General features: G+C 39.4%; 2 protein-coding genes across 3 annotated transcripts; both read right to left on the bottom strand.

The window, feature by feature from the left end:
* Positions 1 to 675: 675 nt before the first annotated feature.
* dynll1 (dynein, light chain, LC8-type 1) lies at positions 676 to 8,250 on the bottom strand. Of its 2 annotated transcripts, none has more exons than XM_036529369.1 (3): positions 8,159 to 8,250; positions 5,162 to 5,299; positions 676 to 4,586 (listed from the first exon to the last, which is right to left on the bottom strand). In XM_036529369.1, the coding sequence occupies exons 2-3, from the start codon at positions 5,291 to 5,293 to the stop codon at positions 4,449 to 4,451; spliced, it is 270 nt and encodes an 89-aa protein (XP_036385262.1). In that variant the 5' UTR covers positions 5,294 to 5,299; positions 8,159 to 8,250; the 3' UTR covers positions 676 to 4,448. The 2 variants fall into 2 exon arrangements, with proteins under 2 accessions (XP_036385262.1, XP_036385261.1); XM_036529368.1 differs by lacking the exon at positions 8,159 to 8,250 and adding an exon at positions 6,584 to 6,680.
* Positions 8,251 to 9,656: 1,406 nt separating this feature from the next.
* LOC118778043 (DNA polymerase beta-like) lies at positions 9,657 to 17,499 on the bottom strand. Its single transcript, XM_036529358.1, has 14 exons — positions 17,279 to 17,499; positions 16,676 to 16,733; positions 16,422 to 16,488; positions 14,702 to 14,776; positions 14,155 to 14,213; positions 13,902 to 13,951; positions 13,486 to 13,537; positions 13,220 to 13,274; positions 12,740 to 12,812; positions 12,171 to 12,241; positions 11,626 to 11,712; positions 11,386 to 11,450; positions 10,917 to 11,056; positions 9,657 to 10,101 (listed from the first exon to the last, which is right to left on the bottom strand). Exons 1-14 carry the CDS (start codon positions 17,337 to 17,339, stop codon positions 10,007 to 10,009), a joined length of 1,008 nt encoding a protein of 335 aa, XP_036385251.1. The 5' UTR covers positions 17,340 to 17,499; the 3' UTR covers positions 9,657 to 10,006.
* Between the last annotated feature and the right edge of the window lie 1,624 nt (positions 17,500 to 19,123).

The following is a 19,123-nucleotide window of genomic DNA, read 5'->3' as shown; positions in this document are numbered from 1 at the left end:
TCCCTGAATACCACATCTTAAACACTTTTTTTTTACAATAACACAACATTGATTGTAGTGCTGAATGTTAGGTAAATTGTTTAAATATGTTTCATCTAACTTGTTCATATTAAACTAAATGCAGTTGAAATATTTGAAGGAGGTGGAAGTACTTGAAAGTGCAGTTAACTTAGGAGACACGACCACAACCGAGATGTGATTCAGACACACTTGGTGAGGTAAGCAGCCAGGGGGCGCACACACAGCGATCAGTCACCCAAGGGGACACAACACACCCAGACCGCATGCACTTTCAATGCAGCCCACGAGGACATCAAGAGGCAAGCAAGAAAGCACGCACACGCTGCTGGGCTCATGAAAAGCGCGCATCCAGCCACACGGCATTGCCCGAGAACAGGACACAAACAGGGGACACAAACAAACACCATCTCTGCTCATCAAGAAGGCACACGCATGCACACATCCAGCAATGTAGATTTCAAGTTGACACACTTGTCACTGCAGATCCGGTGAAAGCAACACCTTTGCAAACCGTGTACACAAGCGTGTTTGACCAGCACTTTCAGCATAGGATGTTGCAGTGCTTAAAATCTTGCAATAGATTTTGACATACACTTGAGTATGTCAGAAATGTCCATACTGAATGCATTCAGAAATAAATAACTACAAGGCCAGGATAGCTGATTAGGAATATTGTACTGACTGGAATATTGAGCTATTGCATCATACAGACAGCTTGGTTTTATAACAACAATAGGAAATACATATTCACATATTGTAATGTTTGAGATGCAGGATGCTGCTGTAGTAGCTTACAGAATGGTATGAGCATACCTTCATGTCTGCAATGATAAACATCTAATTAGGCTTATCAGATTATGCCATTTACCATTTTGAAAATAGCCAAAAATGGTTTCAACTGACCCAGTTTAAAATATTAGTCAGTTGGTGCATATAAACAATACCTGCACTGCAAGTTATTCCCTTTTTTTGGTTTCATACAGAGTATCAAATATCCAGAGTAACCCTGAGGTCTGCCTTCTGTACCATCTAAGCCTCACTTTAACACACAGCTTTCAGATACAACTCCATATGGCCACATATGGAATAAATGGCTGCACCCGGACCGTTTTCAGTTTGTTTCTTATCTTCTGCTTTGTCTCAATTTTCCTGTTACATCATTACAAATGCTCCAATACCCTTGGACTGTCCTGTCAGGATAATCAAAATATCACCATATTCAGCTTACAGATATATCAGTTCATTGTGTCCATTTGCATATTTGCTGTATCTTTCCTGCCAAAGCAATTTACAATATTACAGGCATTGCTGTTGTGGATGAGATAGCAAGGCCACAGTATGCCTAATATGTGTTTTGCTTTGCTTTTAACTAGGCTTATCATGATTCAGTTCATCTGACTGCTTTCAGACCAAATTCAAATTTTCAGTGTGGCAGTCACTTAGCTGCATTGTAATGGATAGCAATACATGAAAGGTTTGCTGTCTTAATTTGAAGATGTGCAGTACCCACCACTACCTTTATGGCGGAGTGTATTATTGGGTTGCAGTACCATTTACTACCATTATAAAAACTGAACAGGATCTATCCTGAAATGCAAATGCACCAGTGTCACTTTCAATACTTTGTCCATTATTCATTTAATTCATTGTGGGTTTTATGCATCTTTGAGTGCATTTGTTTGGCCTGTTTGAAGTTTATCTTCATGGTTTCATTCTAACACAATATACACTACTAAAAGACATTATCTATGACTCTTATTTAGTGAACAAAAAGGCAAGGTTACTCAGACACATATGACCAACCTCATAAGTCTTAGGCTAGAACATACACATTTCCAAAAAACAGGTGGGCTACTCAGTATCGGTATCTCTAACAAACAATTGCTCACACATCCAAATCCTGTGTTCTCCATGTGACAAGATACTTGAAATAGAGAAAACATTTGGTAACACCGATTTGGAATAGTGCCAATTAAGTGTGTGTCTGTGCGAGAGAAAGTTTGTGTGGAAAAATCGTAAGTTGCAGGACTGTTTGCAAACACACATGTAGAAAAATATGAAGAATACCTTATTTGTGCCTGTGAATACTTTGCCCTGTTTGTGGACTGAAAATGCTGCTAGATTGATAATTCTCTTAGAGGTCTGAGGTGAGGATTTCAACAGTGTAGCTGTGTAACTGAAGGCTTAGGAAGTCTGAGGGCGTTAATGATACTTCCTTTTTCAGAAAGTGATATTCCTGACAGAGTTGCCTTCCAGTACCTGTTGGTGGCTAGAAACTGAATTTTAGGTAGTGTGGCTGAGCAAGCACAAACATTTGGCTGTACTTTATACTTGCTGTAGGTGTAAAGTAAAATACTGCTCACATTTGAGCTGGTTTCCATTCAGTAAGATGCTCTGTCTTACCCTCATTGCTGCAGTGTGATGTGTGCAATCGGTCTTTCAGTCCTCCTAGGTCCCTGGGCTATTAATCAAGTGCTACCAGAAGTTTGCCATTTCCACAGGCACCAAGGTATATATCGCTACCATGAACACTTTGAATACTCTGATAGACTTCTTCTTTAAGAAGCTAAGGAGGACTCAGCACCAAGGGGGAGAGATCTTTGCCCCTGCAAAACAGCTGACGTTTCACCCCTTTCAGTTTCAACAGTGGAAACTTCTTAAATTTTTTCCTGGCTGTGGGTGGAGGAGCATCTAGCTTGAAGCACTGGCAGCGATTTTGAGTTTAAACTTAACCTAAGTGAGTATTTGTATGCTCTGCCTTCTAGAGTTCCAAAGCTACTTGTCTCAAAAAGGCATTGATGTTTGGCCCTTAAGGCAAAAGTCTCCTCTCTTACAGAAGTACCAGCTGACAGAGCAGCACACGGAGGACAAGAAAGCTATGGTTTCTCAGCTGCTGCCTTTCATCAAGAGGTTTCCTCGCTAGCAGGTACGCCTGCATGCCTCCATGAGCCTCTCCAACGGTGTCTACCCACACAAGCATGTTTTCAAACACTAATACAGAACTTCAGATATTTGCCTGTTTCTCTCTTAGGCTTTGCCAGTTAATTGGACCATGTAACATGAATGCACCCAAACATAATTGCTGAAAATACTACATCCAAAATTTGACATCCAAAAGCAAGAGTTTTTACTGCGTCAACGTGCATTTCAGTTTCCATGGATTGTCTGTGCTGACATCTACATTCACATATATTTGAATACAAATTGAGAGTAATGCATGGGTTAAAAGTAACCAGGTAAGCTTATACCTTAAACAGGCAAAAAGACTTGCTTTCACTGAGTAGCTCTTTGAAAACAAATAAGATTACGTAATTACACACAAGTATATGCTGATGGTTAATTTTTATCTATCGACTTTAAAATTGACACCACATTAAGATAGAGTGCTTCAGAAAGCAGGATTGTGGTGCAATGCAAATTACCAACAAACTACAAAGCAAAGCCATCAATTCCTGTGATGTCTTATCTAAACTCACTGGATGAACACAGTCCACAACCTTAAGGGCTGGCATTTTGAATGATACTACAGTGTTTGTTAATTTTTAACTGTAATTCACTGCACTTTGTGTATAGTGTAGACCAACCATCCAGTATTGATACCAAACTGTGTCCTACCGTGACACCTTTCGGAGAAGAATCAGATTTCTGGACTTTGCCTTATGAGCCAAAACATTTCTAAAGGCAAATGACAGTGTCCATGACAATGGTCTACTTTATTTGTACAGTCTCTGCTCTCCAGAGATCTTACGACTCCTATAAACTACCTGAGCACTCAGCAAAGGCTTAGGTTTCGTGAAATGTGAGATGCCTCACTCTGCCTGGGAAAGAAAGGGAAATGCTCATGCCAAGTCAAGCAAACATGCAAGAGATTGCCTTGGTGTGCTAATGAATGGACCATTGATACAATGCTTAAAAATACTGACACGGCTATTCATACTGGACCAAAACTAAACGGTCTTTTAGTCATAAATGTCCAGAAAAAACACCCATGAAGACCCCTAATGATAAATCTATCCTCAATTTCAGCAAGGTCATTAGAAAGCTTGATAATTACTCTTCTCACTAATCCTAAGAGCCAAAACTCTTCACCTCTGCCTATTACCCCAATGTTTCCTATGGACCAACCCCAGCATAAATCATTCCATTTCAAAAGAATTCACACAATATGAAATCAAATGCAAACCCACATTTTTTTTAAAAAAACAAGAATTTTATGAGTGACATGTTATATCTGCTGTATAGAAAATCAACAAAAATAAATACAAGTAAGTTTTTACATGACCGTTTCTACCAAAGAGGACAAAGTGGAGAGCAGCACAGAACATACAGGTCCCTGCACCAAAATTTATGACATCTGCTGAGTCAGTCTTATTACTGGTCAGTTGAATTTGAAGGCTTGATTTGATGAACAGCTGCATGTATTTTCTTCACCCAGACTTGAACAGAAGAATGGCCACCTGACCCAGATAGAAGTAGATGAAATGCTTGGTCTCATGGGTCACATAGCTGCCAAAATTTCTACCCACAATGCAGTGCCAAGTGGGATTGTACTTCTTGTCAAACTCCTGGGAAAGCAAAACACAAAAGCAGCGCTTTAAAACATTTGTATGAAATGCTGGGTAAGAGGTCATTATGTAACTCACTTTTAAACTGCTTATTTGCTGTCATTCTGAGGATGTATGAATTAGTCCACATGACAAATGGAACACTCACAATTACCAGGCAATCCATTCCGACAAAGGAAAAACAAGCAGATGGTATGCTGGCTTCTGAAGATGATACTGAGAATGCATTACTCTTCTCTCTTCCGATAAACACTGTGCCCAACCAGGCAGATCAACAAATTTTCAGCTCCAATTACACTGGAGAATTGTCAGGTCAAGCTACATCAGGCACATAATTCCATGTCTCCAGGACACAAGTTCAAAACTTTTTCTTGTATATTAAACAGTACATAAAAAGGTGATCCATCTTTCCTTGACACATGCATATACATTACAGTGCATGTATCCTAACCTTGAAATTTCAAACAAGAACTCACCCAATATTGATGTCTCATTCATTTGACATTTCACCACTTGAATTGGTTAAAATTTCACTATTTCAGTCCTTCTGTACTCAGCTGAAGATATCTCATTACCTTCTTGATGTAAGCAGCTATGTCCTTCTCGATGTTGTACTTCTCCAGGGCCTGGGTGGCACACTCCACAGCATCCTGCTGCATCTCCTCAGACATGTCAGCATTCTTGATGACTGCTTTCCTGTCAGACATGGTGTCCTGCAAACGGCAAACTGGCTGTCAGCTGAGACACAGAGGACTCCTCAGGGTTTGACAGACACCCAATGTGGGCAAAACTCCAACAATGCACTAGAGCTGCCTACATTAAACAACTTGCATGAAAATCCACTTGACTGGGCAAAGCGGGGGATTACAATTAATAAACATTTAAAACCCAAACAAGACCATCTTGCTGACAACCTACGTAGTATTATCAATCAACCTTGCCCCGTGATTAAACAATCAGTCTAAAATGTTTAAATTATAGATGCAAACAACTTAGGAATCACTCCTAAACCCGATTTCCGAGTTATGAGCGAGGTACATGTGGGTGATAACACCAGCATGTCCAACCTTACAGTTACGCCTACTAACGAGTGCGTTTCAAAACGCTGAATGCATAATTTAAGGTCCCGTACAATTAGGTAACAGTGTCTGGCTTGCTATAAGACAAAGGTTGTCCAAACAGGTTGTCCAACACTGAAATGAACATTTGCTTACAACTTAGCTAATATTAAGGTACAGACAGAGCAAACACATCTTAATTTCATATGACGTATGTTATGAATGCATCTTCACGAATCAATTCACCTTAAAAAAATTCACCCCGCGATGGCCAATCTAACTACAGTAACTACAGTAATTTGCCAGCAAATGCGGCTGATGTCAAAAAATGCGGCTTCTTTGAAAATGCATAACTCAAAAATCGGCCTTTCAGTTAACCTGTCTAACTTTTCACCACTTACCTTTACAAAATCACATATGAAACACTCCTGTGAGCGATGCAGCTAATCTTACCGACTATTAACGTTAGGTGCGTAATGTTCATAGATAACGCATGCAGCAAAATTTAACGGTAAAAAACGGTAACTACCCTCTAGATAACCCAAGTCACTGAATGCATTACGTCCGTAAGCTAAGGTTTGTACCCTCTAAATAACTTTACCTAACTGTACTTCATTTTTCTAAAGAACCCATAAAATAACAGTCACCACCTCCATCGCAATAGCTTGTTAGCTAACGTTAGCTACCCAACACAAATAAGACGGCTAGACTTAACTAGCTAACTTACATTTGCTCCGTGGCTACATTGATAACAAAACTGACATAAATAAGAGGCTGGCAAACTAACGATCTAGCTCACCAGTTAAGTATACAGAACCATTCATTTAGCTATCGGTTTTCTCTCAACGCCCGAAATGACTGAATGCAGAATTGCCCTTCGCTCCCACTTTCATTTACATTTGAAATTTTCTGGCTAACAGCTCGTCTAAATATACCTACCGTCTTTTGTAGTGTTTCTGAATATCAGTTTTTAAGTCCTGTTTTATGCTTCAATTCAGCTAACGTTAACCGGCCAGCTGGACCCCAAATCTGAATTCACCGGTATGGTGATAACAGTTTACTTGTAGCTTGACCCCACCCCCTCAGTTTGCTATTGGTTACCGAGAACAGGCACGCTCATTCTATTGGTTATTTAATGAAACTCTCCAGGCGTTTATCTCTGCATTTTATTTCAGACCACAGTCCTTTGCGAGCCAAAGACGCTGCGCTTGTTTCCCTGGCAACCTTTTCGCCTTTATCTTATCTTTAGGAACGCATGCTTCCAATACACGCGACATGATTGTTTAGACATGAAAATCGTCATCCGAATATCATTAAGACATTAAAAGATATGCTTGGAGACAATCTAAAACTTGTAGTTAATGTTATGACTTTATGGAAATTTTGTGTTACTGCACTATTTAGACTCTTAACTTTTTAGCTACACATGCTGGTGTCCTCGGTATAACGTTAGCTTTGTGGAATGCCAAAGCACGACATGAATATCCATAACCACGAGCAGTGACGTAAAAGAATCAGAATCTCTACCAAAACCCTTGGCAGGGACAGAAAGCTGTCGTTACATCAGAAGTCACAGTCACAGTCAAAAGCCTAAAGCCGCACCGGCTTCTCTGGCTAGTCTGGACCGATCTGATGTTAAAGTTAGAGGCGTGTGGACAGCACAGAACGTGTAGGTTACAAATGAATGGAAAAAATAACTAGTGCTCGCAACAGAACGTCAGCGTGAGAAGTATTGAGCTTTGTAGGTTTAATGTCACTCCCCTTTCAACAGTCCTCTACACGTTACAATGTAGTCTAGCTAAGTAACTTACAACGTGACGTGCCTGGATACAAACTAGCCACGTATTGAGCAGTCAAAGGCCACCATTTTCCGATTTTCTGGCACCTGAGATGTTAGACAGTGGTTGATAATATTAAGTTAGCTAGCACATGTTAACATTACCTGGCTCTATACGTTTCCACGGCTAGTATATGGTAGTGCAGTATAACAAATGCTCATTAGACAGCTAGCTGCCAGCGAATACAAGCAAACAACATTAATTGTAAAGTACGTTACGTTAGCTAATCAGCTCTAGACTGGTCTACGGTGAGCTTTTAGTGTAGCAAAAACGACCGGTAGATACAGCTGGCTTGCACAGCGGTGAGTGCAGCCATCGTCAGCTGGGTAACGTTATCTTCAGCATTGCATAACAACCGCCTCCTCATTAATAGCGCCACATCGGTCTGGTATCTATGGAAACGTCCACACGGCAATCACACATTTTTCTAGTGAACGTTAGTTTTTCCACCTACAATTAGCCACAATATACAAATAATTAAAGCACTACAACACATAACACCATGCTAGTCTATATGGTTACTTGTCTAAAAAAATAACCGTGACACTAGCTGGTGTAGTTAGTATAACTATTCATTTTTGTTACTGCTCCGAAGTGATGCAATGCGCAAATCCTTGTATTGCCATTCCAAATAGCATTCGGTTTTCTTTTTTGCATGCTACATTTCGACACTCACCTCTTTTACGGATTCCGCTAACTGTCACTATCAGACGATTCCGACTTGACTTGCTCCCGCTAGTACAGTGTGTGTAGCATCGTAGGGTGGAGTTTTTGCTGCATGATCCTACTCCTTCTGTTCCCTATTGGTTATTTGGAACGGACACGATTCTGGTATTGGCTGTTGAGGACCACTTTTCTGGTTTTTATCCCCCCATTTTATTTCAGACCAGCGTTCTTTGCGTTCGACGACGCCAGGTTTGTTTCCATGGTGATATTATGTGTTTGTTTGACCCCATCCCATCCCATAGGGATCTCATAACACAACTGTATGTGGGATCCTGATTAATCATGAACAGCATTATTTGGACAGAGGATTTGCTTTTAGATGTTAAATCTGACCGGCTAACTAGGGTTTTTCATAAACGCCCAAGTCCCAGTCTCTCCCGCCCCCCCTTGAAAGGACCCTGTCTCTTTTCAACTAAATGGAGACATAGAAGATGGAACAAAAAAATGAAAATTTGGGCACTTTATATACATATACAATTGTAAAGTCTAACACTTTCTGTCAGTATCTGTGAAAATCACTAATCTAAACCATAACAAATGCACGGGCAGATTTTGGAGTACATCAATAAGTCCATTTCATGGTGGTGATTTCTAGAGAGGCTATATAATATCTAACAGCAGTCAAACTTCTGTGCTGGCTTTTAGTTTAGTCAATTTATATAAAAATCTGTGGGAGGAATGACCATTCAGGCCACAGAGCATCCCAGCTCCTTGAGCAACAGAGAGAAAGGTTAGAGCTCTGAGATACTGTTCACACAAGTGTGCTCTCTTTTACAGTCGTACATTAATTTTTGGAGGGAGCAGTCCATTAAAAAAAAGAAAGAACAAAGGAAGTCTTCCCTTATCTTCTTTGACAGATGCTAGCTCATTGTTGGAGATCCCAGGGGACTGCCAGAATTCCAATGGAGCGGGTCATGGCTTGGTGCCATATTGAAATATGCATGGTGGAGTCTCCATCAGGGAATTCTACTTCCACAGCATGTTTCATGGACATGAAATGGAGGCCAGGAAATCCAACTAAAGTGTAAGGTGATGCCTACTGACAAAGAACCCCTCATATCTGAGATGGCATGCAATACATACACAGCATATGTGATACAAGGCACTTTTAGACCCTGTACAGGTGCTAGCCTTCATGAAAAGAAAAAGATATTAGTATCTGTAGACTGCAGTTGGTTCAAAGAACAGAGACAAAACCCAAAGGTTTAGGCTGGAGAGATCCAACAGCAGCAGTTTCCAAGGAGATGAGGTGCTAGGCCAGTGTTTCACACTCAGCATGGATCCCATGTTGCTCCTCTTGAATCTCATTACAGTGTAATGCGTTTGCTTCGTGGACAGATTTACACAGAGACAGCTGCAATGTTTACACTGGACAAGATGAGTTTATTTATCATTTGTGAAGTTCCATAAATTCATTCTTATCTCTAGTGTTTCCTATGTAACACACCTCCATATAGCCTTATACCTATACCCTTTTTACCTATAAATGTATGGCTTCTCAATTGGCCATTTCCTTGATGCAGACAATCTTAGCAGCTCTTGGAATAATTTAAACCATAAAATTCATTAAGACAAAGGCTGGTTAAATAATTGATTAATAAATACACTTCACTTAAAACCTCTACACCTGACACATTCACAAATACACACCAGTACACACCAAACTAAACACAAACTGAAGAGGCATCTCAACATTATCTGCTGTACAGGTTCTGATACAGGGAACCTGTCTGAGAGGACCCCGCGCACACATCAGATGCAGTATGTGCGTCTCCCAAAAAATGCCCCTCTCTGCCTCTCACTCGCTGCGGTCCTTGGGCTCTCTGTATTTCCACTGGATGTAGTCGAAAATGTCTTTCTCACTGTCCACTGGCAGAGGCTCCCCGGGTACGCCTACGATGAGAGATCGAGGGTTAATGGTACTCACAGACAATCCACACAATGTGAACTAAGACACGAACAGCTTATGTTAATAAGCTGCATGTTAATATTGCATATAGATAAAGGAGACCAAGAATAAGCCTATAAAAACTACAAAGCCAAGCTCCTTTGATACTGCATGCTTAATTGTAATTTAATTGATAATTAAGTGAGGTATATCATTCCACGGAGGTTCCTAAATCTCCTTCTCATTCATCATATATTCCAAATACAGCACAGGACAAAGGTATAACACCCTTTCATCCCCTATTATTCCTCTATCGCAAGTCTCTTACATCTGGCAAAAACAGAATGGATGCTAAGCCATAACAATCTTCAGATGTCAATTAGAATATCACCAGATCACAAAAATAACCATTACTTTCAATTCCTACTTTTATAACAAAATTAATTCTCCATTTCACTGCATGGGTACTCTTCAGGTTAAAATTGGGTATGACAGAATCTTTCACTGCATCCTGACATATTGCTTGGAATTCTTTTGGGTCACAGTCCAGGAAGGCTACCATACTTACTGTCCAGCTTTGGTCACATAATCTTTTTTTGTTATTCCTGTCAAGGAATTTTACTGCAACACCCTGACTTGTCTCACATAGCTTTATCATGAGAGTCTTTATACTCAAAACGCATCTGTGATTGCTTACAGCCAGCCATTGAAAATATACTGTCATTTAACTGTTACACAAGCAGATCTTACAAACTGGGAAAACCCTGCAAGACACTCAATATTTGGACATCTAAGAGTGGAAAGTCTGAGAATGACTCACCTGTGACTCCTAGTGGCCGAATGGTGTACTCATTGAGTGTAAAGCCCTTTTCCAGTGCACGAGTCCTCATGTTCTTGTTGAAGATGTCACTGCCAGTGAAGTACAGCACACCACAGTAGTATTGATCCTTAGGAATTAACCTAAGAGAGAATAGGATTGAGGGAATATAATATTCTGAGTTTGACAGGGAAGGAAAGAGAGGTATTTATTTTAATGCTTACAGTATGAATATGTCGATGTGTGTATGATGTTGTGGTGATGTTCAGGCATCTCCAATTTTCAGTTTAAGAAAATCTCAGAAAGTTTATAAATGCCGCACATGACTGAGTGATTTAAGGAACTTTAAGAAACATCTGAAACAATAAAATGTTTATCTCCTAAAAAAAAAATGAAGACCAGCCAGTTCCAGATCTCGCTGTGTGTCACAAGTGTCTGAGAAGACCAAAGATCATGTGATGGTGTGGCTCACCTGATGTCAATGCGCCTGTGAAGATATTCCTCTTCTTCATCTCCACGTGCTAACTGACACACTCCCTGATAGAACAGGATGGGGAAACGGAATTACTGATTTTCCCTAACAATGCATAACAACTGCTAACAGCAGCACAGAACAGCAAAGATCCATGCTAATAGGTCCAGCATCAAGAGAAGTTCAAAATGAATAAAATGCACTTTTCAGCAACTCTGAAGGTACTTTAAAAAGAATCACCATGAACTTTGTGTCTCCTTTGGAGAGAGTGTCAGTGATAAATCCCAATGACTCCAAATGGTCCACAACAGCATGTAGCAGTTTTGGCTAACATAAAAGGAAAAGAAAACTTTAAATATGGCACACAGACATTAGATACTACTTACTACAAGACAAATACATCTGCATCTACTTTCAGTCTGGCCTGTTTTATCAGCATAAAGAAATTATATCACTGTTCATAATTTATGAACAGGTTTTCTCTGGTGCAGCAAAAAATGATGGAATAAAAACAACCATATGATAACTTCAAAGTGTGAGGCCAGACAAACTTTTGAAGAGAGATATTCAACTGGCTTTCATCTCTTTCACTAATTCAGAAAGTGATCTACGAGATCACTGTCCCTTATAACTGAAAAGCTGATTACAGGTATACGCTATGTCTGACATAGAACAAGTAAGTTTCAAATCAACAAGATCTTGCATAATTCAATGTCTCTACACTCTAATGGTGTCTGACATAACACTCCTGTGACACATTTTTCCAGCACAATCCTGGTTTTTACCTGTTTGTCGGTCTGGGAGGTAAAGTTGGGATGTGTCAGGAGGATGTCAATGTCTCCACTGGACTGGGCTCCTGAGAGAGCAGACACTCACAGTTACACACAAAATAGAACACCACACACATGCACTCCCGCACACAGAGGCAGCGAATGGTGTGAGACTGGCGTTGCAAGGTTAGGCCGCAATGAAACAAGCAAAGAGTTCAAAGTGCACAGTGTTTTAGTATGGATTCAGCTTAGTTCAATCTGCCTAAAAACTAAATAAAAATATGAGGAATATATTTTTCATACATGTCAAAATATACTTCATTTCTTAGAAATATGATCAATCATTGTAATACACATAATCACAAATTTAATTGTATTCATATGTATTGCATTTACTATTAATTTAAATATATTATAAAATATATTTTACAATATGCACATGTCATGTATGAAGTTGTGTAAGTTGTGAAAAGTATGTGATTTAACTGTATGCTATGATAAAAATATTCTTATGTTTTGGATATTACAGCTCAGCACATATTACTTTGTCCTAAAGGCTTTTTGAAGGCTGTAGCTGATCTCACCTCGCCTATAGCTTCCACAGATAGTCCCAATATATGTGGGATCCACTAACTTTAGCTCCTTAAGAATCAGTGACTGGTAAGAAAAAAAAAACACACAGCCTGAGTTAGGAGACTTTACACTTACAACCCACACTCCTTACTCTATTAAAATGTCCACAACAGCTTATACATGCTTTTACAATACTTTACAGTGCAAAAATTGTTCATGTAGTCATTCATACAGTCAGTGGACTGTCTGTGGACCACAATATTGTCTCATCTGTTTGTTAAAAAAAAGACAAAATTAAAATTGCTGCTTATTTTTCCTTACACAATACACAAAACAAAAACAAAACTATGTCCTGCTTAAAAAGCAACAATCTGCTGAAAATAAGGATCCAGTGAATAGGACTTGATGAAAGTGAATTAATTGCATGCTTGATGGATAATTGTGATGATGAATAACACATCCATATGCAAAAAGACAGTGGCACCACACACCTCCATCTTCTCCATTTCAGCTCGTGGAATCCTCTTTTCAAAGTCCTCAAAATACCTGTAGTAAAAGGTAATGTTGTGTTATGGACATTGTATACACTGTTGATTACATGAACTGGGCCTGGTCACACACTTACTAATAGGTGCGCAAACACTCAATCACCCACAAATCAGGCACAGATCCATTTACATACCCAGTCACACCCATTGCAAATGACCGCTGCTTAAACACAACACACACACACACACACACACACACACACGCTTACTTTAGTCCAATCTGCTGGTGATGGTTAAGCTTGTGCTCGATCTTTCTCAGATCTGAAAGAGCAACAAAAAAATAAACAAGCAAGAAAACTTCAGTTGTTTGTGCAAACTGAGTAATGAGGTAGGCTCACAAAGTATAGCACACTCATTTCTAAACATTTGTATTTGTTACTCTGAAGTATGATTTAATGACGACAATGAAAGACTGTTCTTTGCAATATTGATACAACTACTGTTATCATTTTACGCTGTAGTTTTGGAGTAGGTGGCAGTAAATATCATGCAGTTTATTTGAACTACACACAACTACTGCAACAGTACAATCAATCGCTTATAAAATGTTACTTGACAAACTTGAATTTAGGGACCAGTGTGCATCTTTGCAGGTGTGAGAAACAGTCAGCAAGGGGGAACATACCATCTAGTGTCTTCACCCCATCTTCCACAAACTTGCGAGCAGCTGCCGGGCTGCAGACAGAGAGAAAGAATGAGATTGACTGAGGGTTCCCTCTAGCTGATTCACACCTCCCCAGGAGTGCTTTTAAGATGCCTTCACTTGTTCTGGGCTACATGTGTTATCTTTGGTCTGGGACACAGTTTGAGAAGCATAAAGTGTCGGTGTGATGGATGTGTCAGTATAATCAGTATGAAAGACAGACGAACGGACATACCCAATGCCTGTGACTCTGGTCAACAGGTTGATAGAGGTGCTGGTGTCATCATTGCGAATCTGCATCAGATTAATAAGTGTTGAGTTATGCTTTTAAATTCAGGCTGCCTCATGCATTAAAATTAAATGATGCAGAACAGTGCAATGACCAACTGAAATAGAAAGGAACATGGAAGCTAGAGGGACAAGCCTTTTTTCTCAATTCTTGCAAAGAAGCAACTTGATAAAACAGGTTAACACAATGACTTGTATCAATAGGTGTCAATATATTGCTGTCTGTCATTAGATATACTGTCTCTGAGTGAAAGCCTTAATTGATAATGTTCTTTGTAGACAAAAAGTTATCATTTTAAGCTGTAGTTTTGGAGTAGGTGACGGTAAATATTATGCAAGGAGTTCATCTGAACTACAAACAGAACCATGACAATCCAAATTTTAGCACCACAATTACACCTTTATCCCACGTTTACCTGCCTACTTCCATAAAAAGACACCTTACTTAGGTTGTAAAAAGATAATTACATAAAAAAATGCTGTCAATCTTTTACCTTTTCAAGCTTCCTCAGTTTCCCTGTGGCTAGGAACTCATCAATCTTTTCTGCAATCTTCGCTCCCACTCCATCCTGTAAGAAGATGGATGAAAACATAAAACATGGACAGGCATAAGAAGCAGTAAAATGTGACAATAAAATATTAACCATGTGATGCCTAATGCAGGAATCTGTTGAAATGTTAGGGCTCTATTAAATCAAGCAGGTGTAAATGCCACAGGATACTTGGAGATGAATGAATGGGAACCATCCTGCCAAGATTTTACATGTAGGAATGCAGTTTATAGCCCAGTAGTGCTGCTGGGGCATAAACATTCTTATCTGAGGTTCCTAATGCTGTAAGCTGTGAAATCAAACACAGATGGTACTGATCCATGCTTACGCTGTCTAGATGTTGCACAAATGATTCAAATTTTTAGTGTTGCCCCAACTTATAAATGTAGTCAACAGTAGTGAAACTGCCACAGCAGACACATACTTCTTTTGAGTGGGAATACTCTCTTGTTTTATGGGAACAAGCCATTTTAACAATTCTTTGCCATCTGAAAGCAACATATGGTAGTGGACTAGCTTGATTTGATACCCCCACCCCATCAAATATGGGCAATATCTACTAGACTAAATAAAACTACTAGAGGTCCATCTCTAGAGTTCATTCATACAATGCAGTCCATGAGCTTATTTAATAGAGTCTGTAAAATATCACTTTCAATTGAATGATAGATGGTACCTTTTAAATCTTCATATTTCTACATCAATTCCTAATGTGTCACACACATGTATCAGAGTGCACTGACATCTTTAACATCTGGAACAAAGACTGTGATTACATTTTTTGCAGGTCAAAAATTACAATAAATTAAAATATGTCTGGGAAGGCACTAAAATGGAAGAAGAATCACTTAAATGTAAAACATCTCTAAAAGATTTAAGATATACATTAGTAATGGCCTATCTTCTAATATTCACATTACAGCTGTATGTGCAACCTTTCAAGAAAATCTGGAATGATCACGCTAAAGTCCCATTTCACACCCAAGAATGAATTTGTAAGTTTATTTAAACTGAGGGACTTCACTGATACTTATGAAAAGGTATAAGAAAGAATATTGTTATGGTTGATAGAGTGCTGGGATGTACTGTGCCTACTGTTACTGAAGAATCATCAATTTCTTGTCTAGATAGCCTGTCACTGCTGATTGTGAAAGTGGCATTTGGTCGCAGCATGGATGATTGCTGCATCGGCCTAATACAGAACTCAGTTCTCTGTGACTGACCTAGTCAATCTAAATTGTGCTTTTCAATCTATTAGGTTCAATAAAACACATAATAGAAGAACTGTCATGAAGTATGGCAACCCACACTTCTACCAGATAAGCCATCTAATGGTCACAGGAGAGTCAACAAACATGATCTGCTAAGATGCTAACTTATAGAGCTAATTGCATACAGCAAAGAACTCAAAACATGACAATATCATAGTTCTTTTTAGAGAACTAGAAACCAATATTAGGAATTGGTTTATCTAAAAACAAACCTGGAGAAAATTTCCCTTTAATAATTAAATTTATGATGGATGCTCATGGAAATTAACTGAGGGCACCACAAATGATTGACAACATCTGAACTGAAGTAATGTTTAAAAACAATCACAAAGACACAGTTCACTCCATGTCCGTGAACCGACTATTTGCGTCACCAGTTTCACCAGTCTCACCAGTTTCTTTGCCTCAGTGCCACTCTTGATCTTCTGAGGGTATTTACCAATCACAGAGGCTGCTTTCCTAGGAGAGAAAGGAGGGTACATTCCAAACTTAATCCTGTTCCTTAGTCTCAGGTATGACACTCAAATTGTTGTTTCCTTCAACACAAAAAAGCCGTTCGGTTCCTTCATCTGTAACGGCGAGCAAGTTCTTCACTGAGTCGGAAATGCCGAAAAAGTAAGGAAGCTCACATGCAGCAGAAACTCACCTGTAAGCATTGTATTTATGGATTGCTCTGTTTACGTTTTTCTCATAATTGGCCAGTTCTGGAGAGAAAGGAAAAAGACAGGAATGTAAAGGTCTTTGCACTTTTCTGTCTGCATTCGCGACTTCCACTTCCCACACGCTGTTAACCGGCATAGTAAAATCTTATCCAATCAAGAATCGCAAAGGGGGGATTTAAATGATTGCGCAAGACTGACGTAGAGGAAGGCAGCTAGCTAGCTATTTTTATACCATTAGTCGGTGAGCAGCAATTAGCTTATCCATAATAGTGTACCTAGCTACGTTAGATAGCGATACTTTACTATCCAGACAGCGATCTTTGGTTGCATGATAGTGAGCTAGATAATTTACCAAATTTAGCAAGCTAACTAGCTCAGCAATAGAAACTGGAGATCACCTTGCTAGCTATCTGGCTATGTTAATTGCGATAGTTGGCTAGCGTTAGTTAAATGCGAATACCACGAATAACACTAAGCTGTAGTTTCAGTTGATACCCTCTGTGTTGGCTAGGATCTACAGCTAACGTTAGCGATCTATCTTGCTTAACGACACAGATGACACGGTTAGCTAGTGTCTCCCAGCCTACCTATGAGGAAGTCGGTAATTCCTTCGTTTAAAGTTTCCTGCGGCGCTTTCCTTTTACTCATCGCTGTTTTTGTGTAAGATATTCAGTCCGATCAGCTACACTGCTATTTGAGATTGATCAGCTTGTCAGCAAGGAGCTAATAGCTAGCAGTAGAGGAACGGTGCATGGAGGGTCGAGTAGAGAAGAGCTGGCTAATTTTGACAGATCAGTAGGCAGCAGGGGGTTCAGAGGCCACGTCACATGTACAAGCGTCCTTAGCTCCGTATTATCTCGCGTTGACAGCAGGCCAGTAAACGACGGCTGCCGGCTTGCTAGGAGTAAGGGAAATGTCAGGAGACATTTTCGTAATGTAAACTTTCCTGTTAGCTTAGGCAGGAAAGTAGCTACATGGTGCCTGTTGTATTAGGGACAACTATACTTTATTAGGCTGTGTTCTGGACTCTATTAACTGGTCACTGGTTGATGTCCAAGATAAATGGTACACAATTTCTTGCACAGCTTCTGCATATGAAACAAAACAAAAAGTGAAACATCATGAGCCAGACTTCTCTGTTCAGCAGATGCAGCTGTCTTCTGAAACACAGTCTTAGTACTGTTGTTTTACTATCATAAATACCACCTATGGAATTTTCTAACTCTTCATGTCACTGTCTCTCCTGCCATCCAAGCAACAAGCACTTTTATGGCCCTGGGCCACGCTGTTTAGCAAAAGCTGTCTTAAAAGATAATATGCTGGAACCATTGCCGCACTGTAATACTTATGATGTCCCTGCCCTGGCTACAGTTGGATGGAGGGTTCTCTTTATGGCCTGCTGGAGCCAACTGTGCCAACCCCTGTCCACCACACTGCCCCTAGACTTGAACTGATGGAATAAATTAATGTATTTTTCGTGTTATTCCACTGTTAACATGTCCACTGTTTTCCAGGAGTCTCTCAGTTATCCCTAGACTTTCTTTTTTTCAAATCACTATATGAGGACCATGTTCTGTGTTGATGTATAGGACTAACAATGTGTTATCACAAATAAAATTTGATTCATTGAAGGCCAATTCTGTGATTTTTGTACTGGTACATTCTGAGAATAACTTCTTTCAGTTTATGTTAGCTACATCAGACAAGAAAAATTCAATCAAACTCACTTGGTAACAAATTCAAGTTCCTTGCTGCTGATACATGCAGACCATTAGTTCACAACTTTTCAGTTAGATTAGGTTTACTTGCTGTTTACTTGTAACAGATGTTCTCAAGAGAATATGCAGGTATGATAGAGAACACAGGCACCTTACATAATGTGCTATTGGATTCATATTATTTGCTGCATTTAATTGCTTTGAATTTAATTTGCTTTGAATGCTCTCTCATAATGAAAGAGTGCTGCATTGACCCGTGGGAAAACGTTGTGCAAGTGCAAGGCAATTGAAGCAATTGCAAGTGTGTAAGCTCACAGCATGTGCCAATTTTGTGTGGGTTAGTTTCCATGTGAGCCTAAGTATTTCTGCTTTTATTTTGCTAAAATGTGGCTATACTGTTTTTTGACAATAATAATTTCCCCCTTGTATTCTCTTGAAAGGGGTCATTTTTTTTAGTCAATTAATTTATTTGGTCATTATCACAGGCAGTTAGATAAAAATGGTTATTTAAGTAAATGAAATCAAGGAACAGGAACTAATTTTAAAACAAATTATGTGAATTTCAAGTCAACAAAATATTTATACAGGGTACATACAGATATTGTTCACAATATAAAATCATTTCATTAAAATATTCTCTTGCAAAAACACATTTATTCCTGGGTCATAAAAAGCTTATCTACGTGTCCCTGACCCCAACAGATTTGGTGAGGG

The sequence above is a fragment of the Megalops cyprinoides genome, chromosome 5 (assembly GCF_013368585.1).
Source record: "Megalops cyprinoides isolate fMegCyp1 chromosome 5, fMegCyp1.pri, whole genome shotgun sequence".
Taxonomy (NCBI): Eukaryota; Metazoa; Chordata; class Actinopteri; order Elopiformes; family Megalopidae; genus Megalops; species Megalops cyprinoides.
Note: the sequence above shows the minus strand (reverse complement) of the source record. Positions and strands in the feature narration are given on the sequence as shown.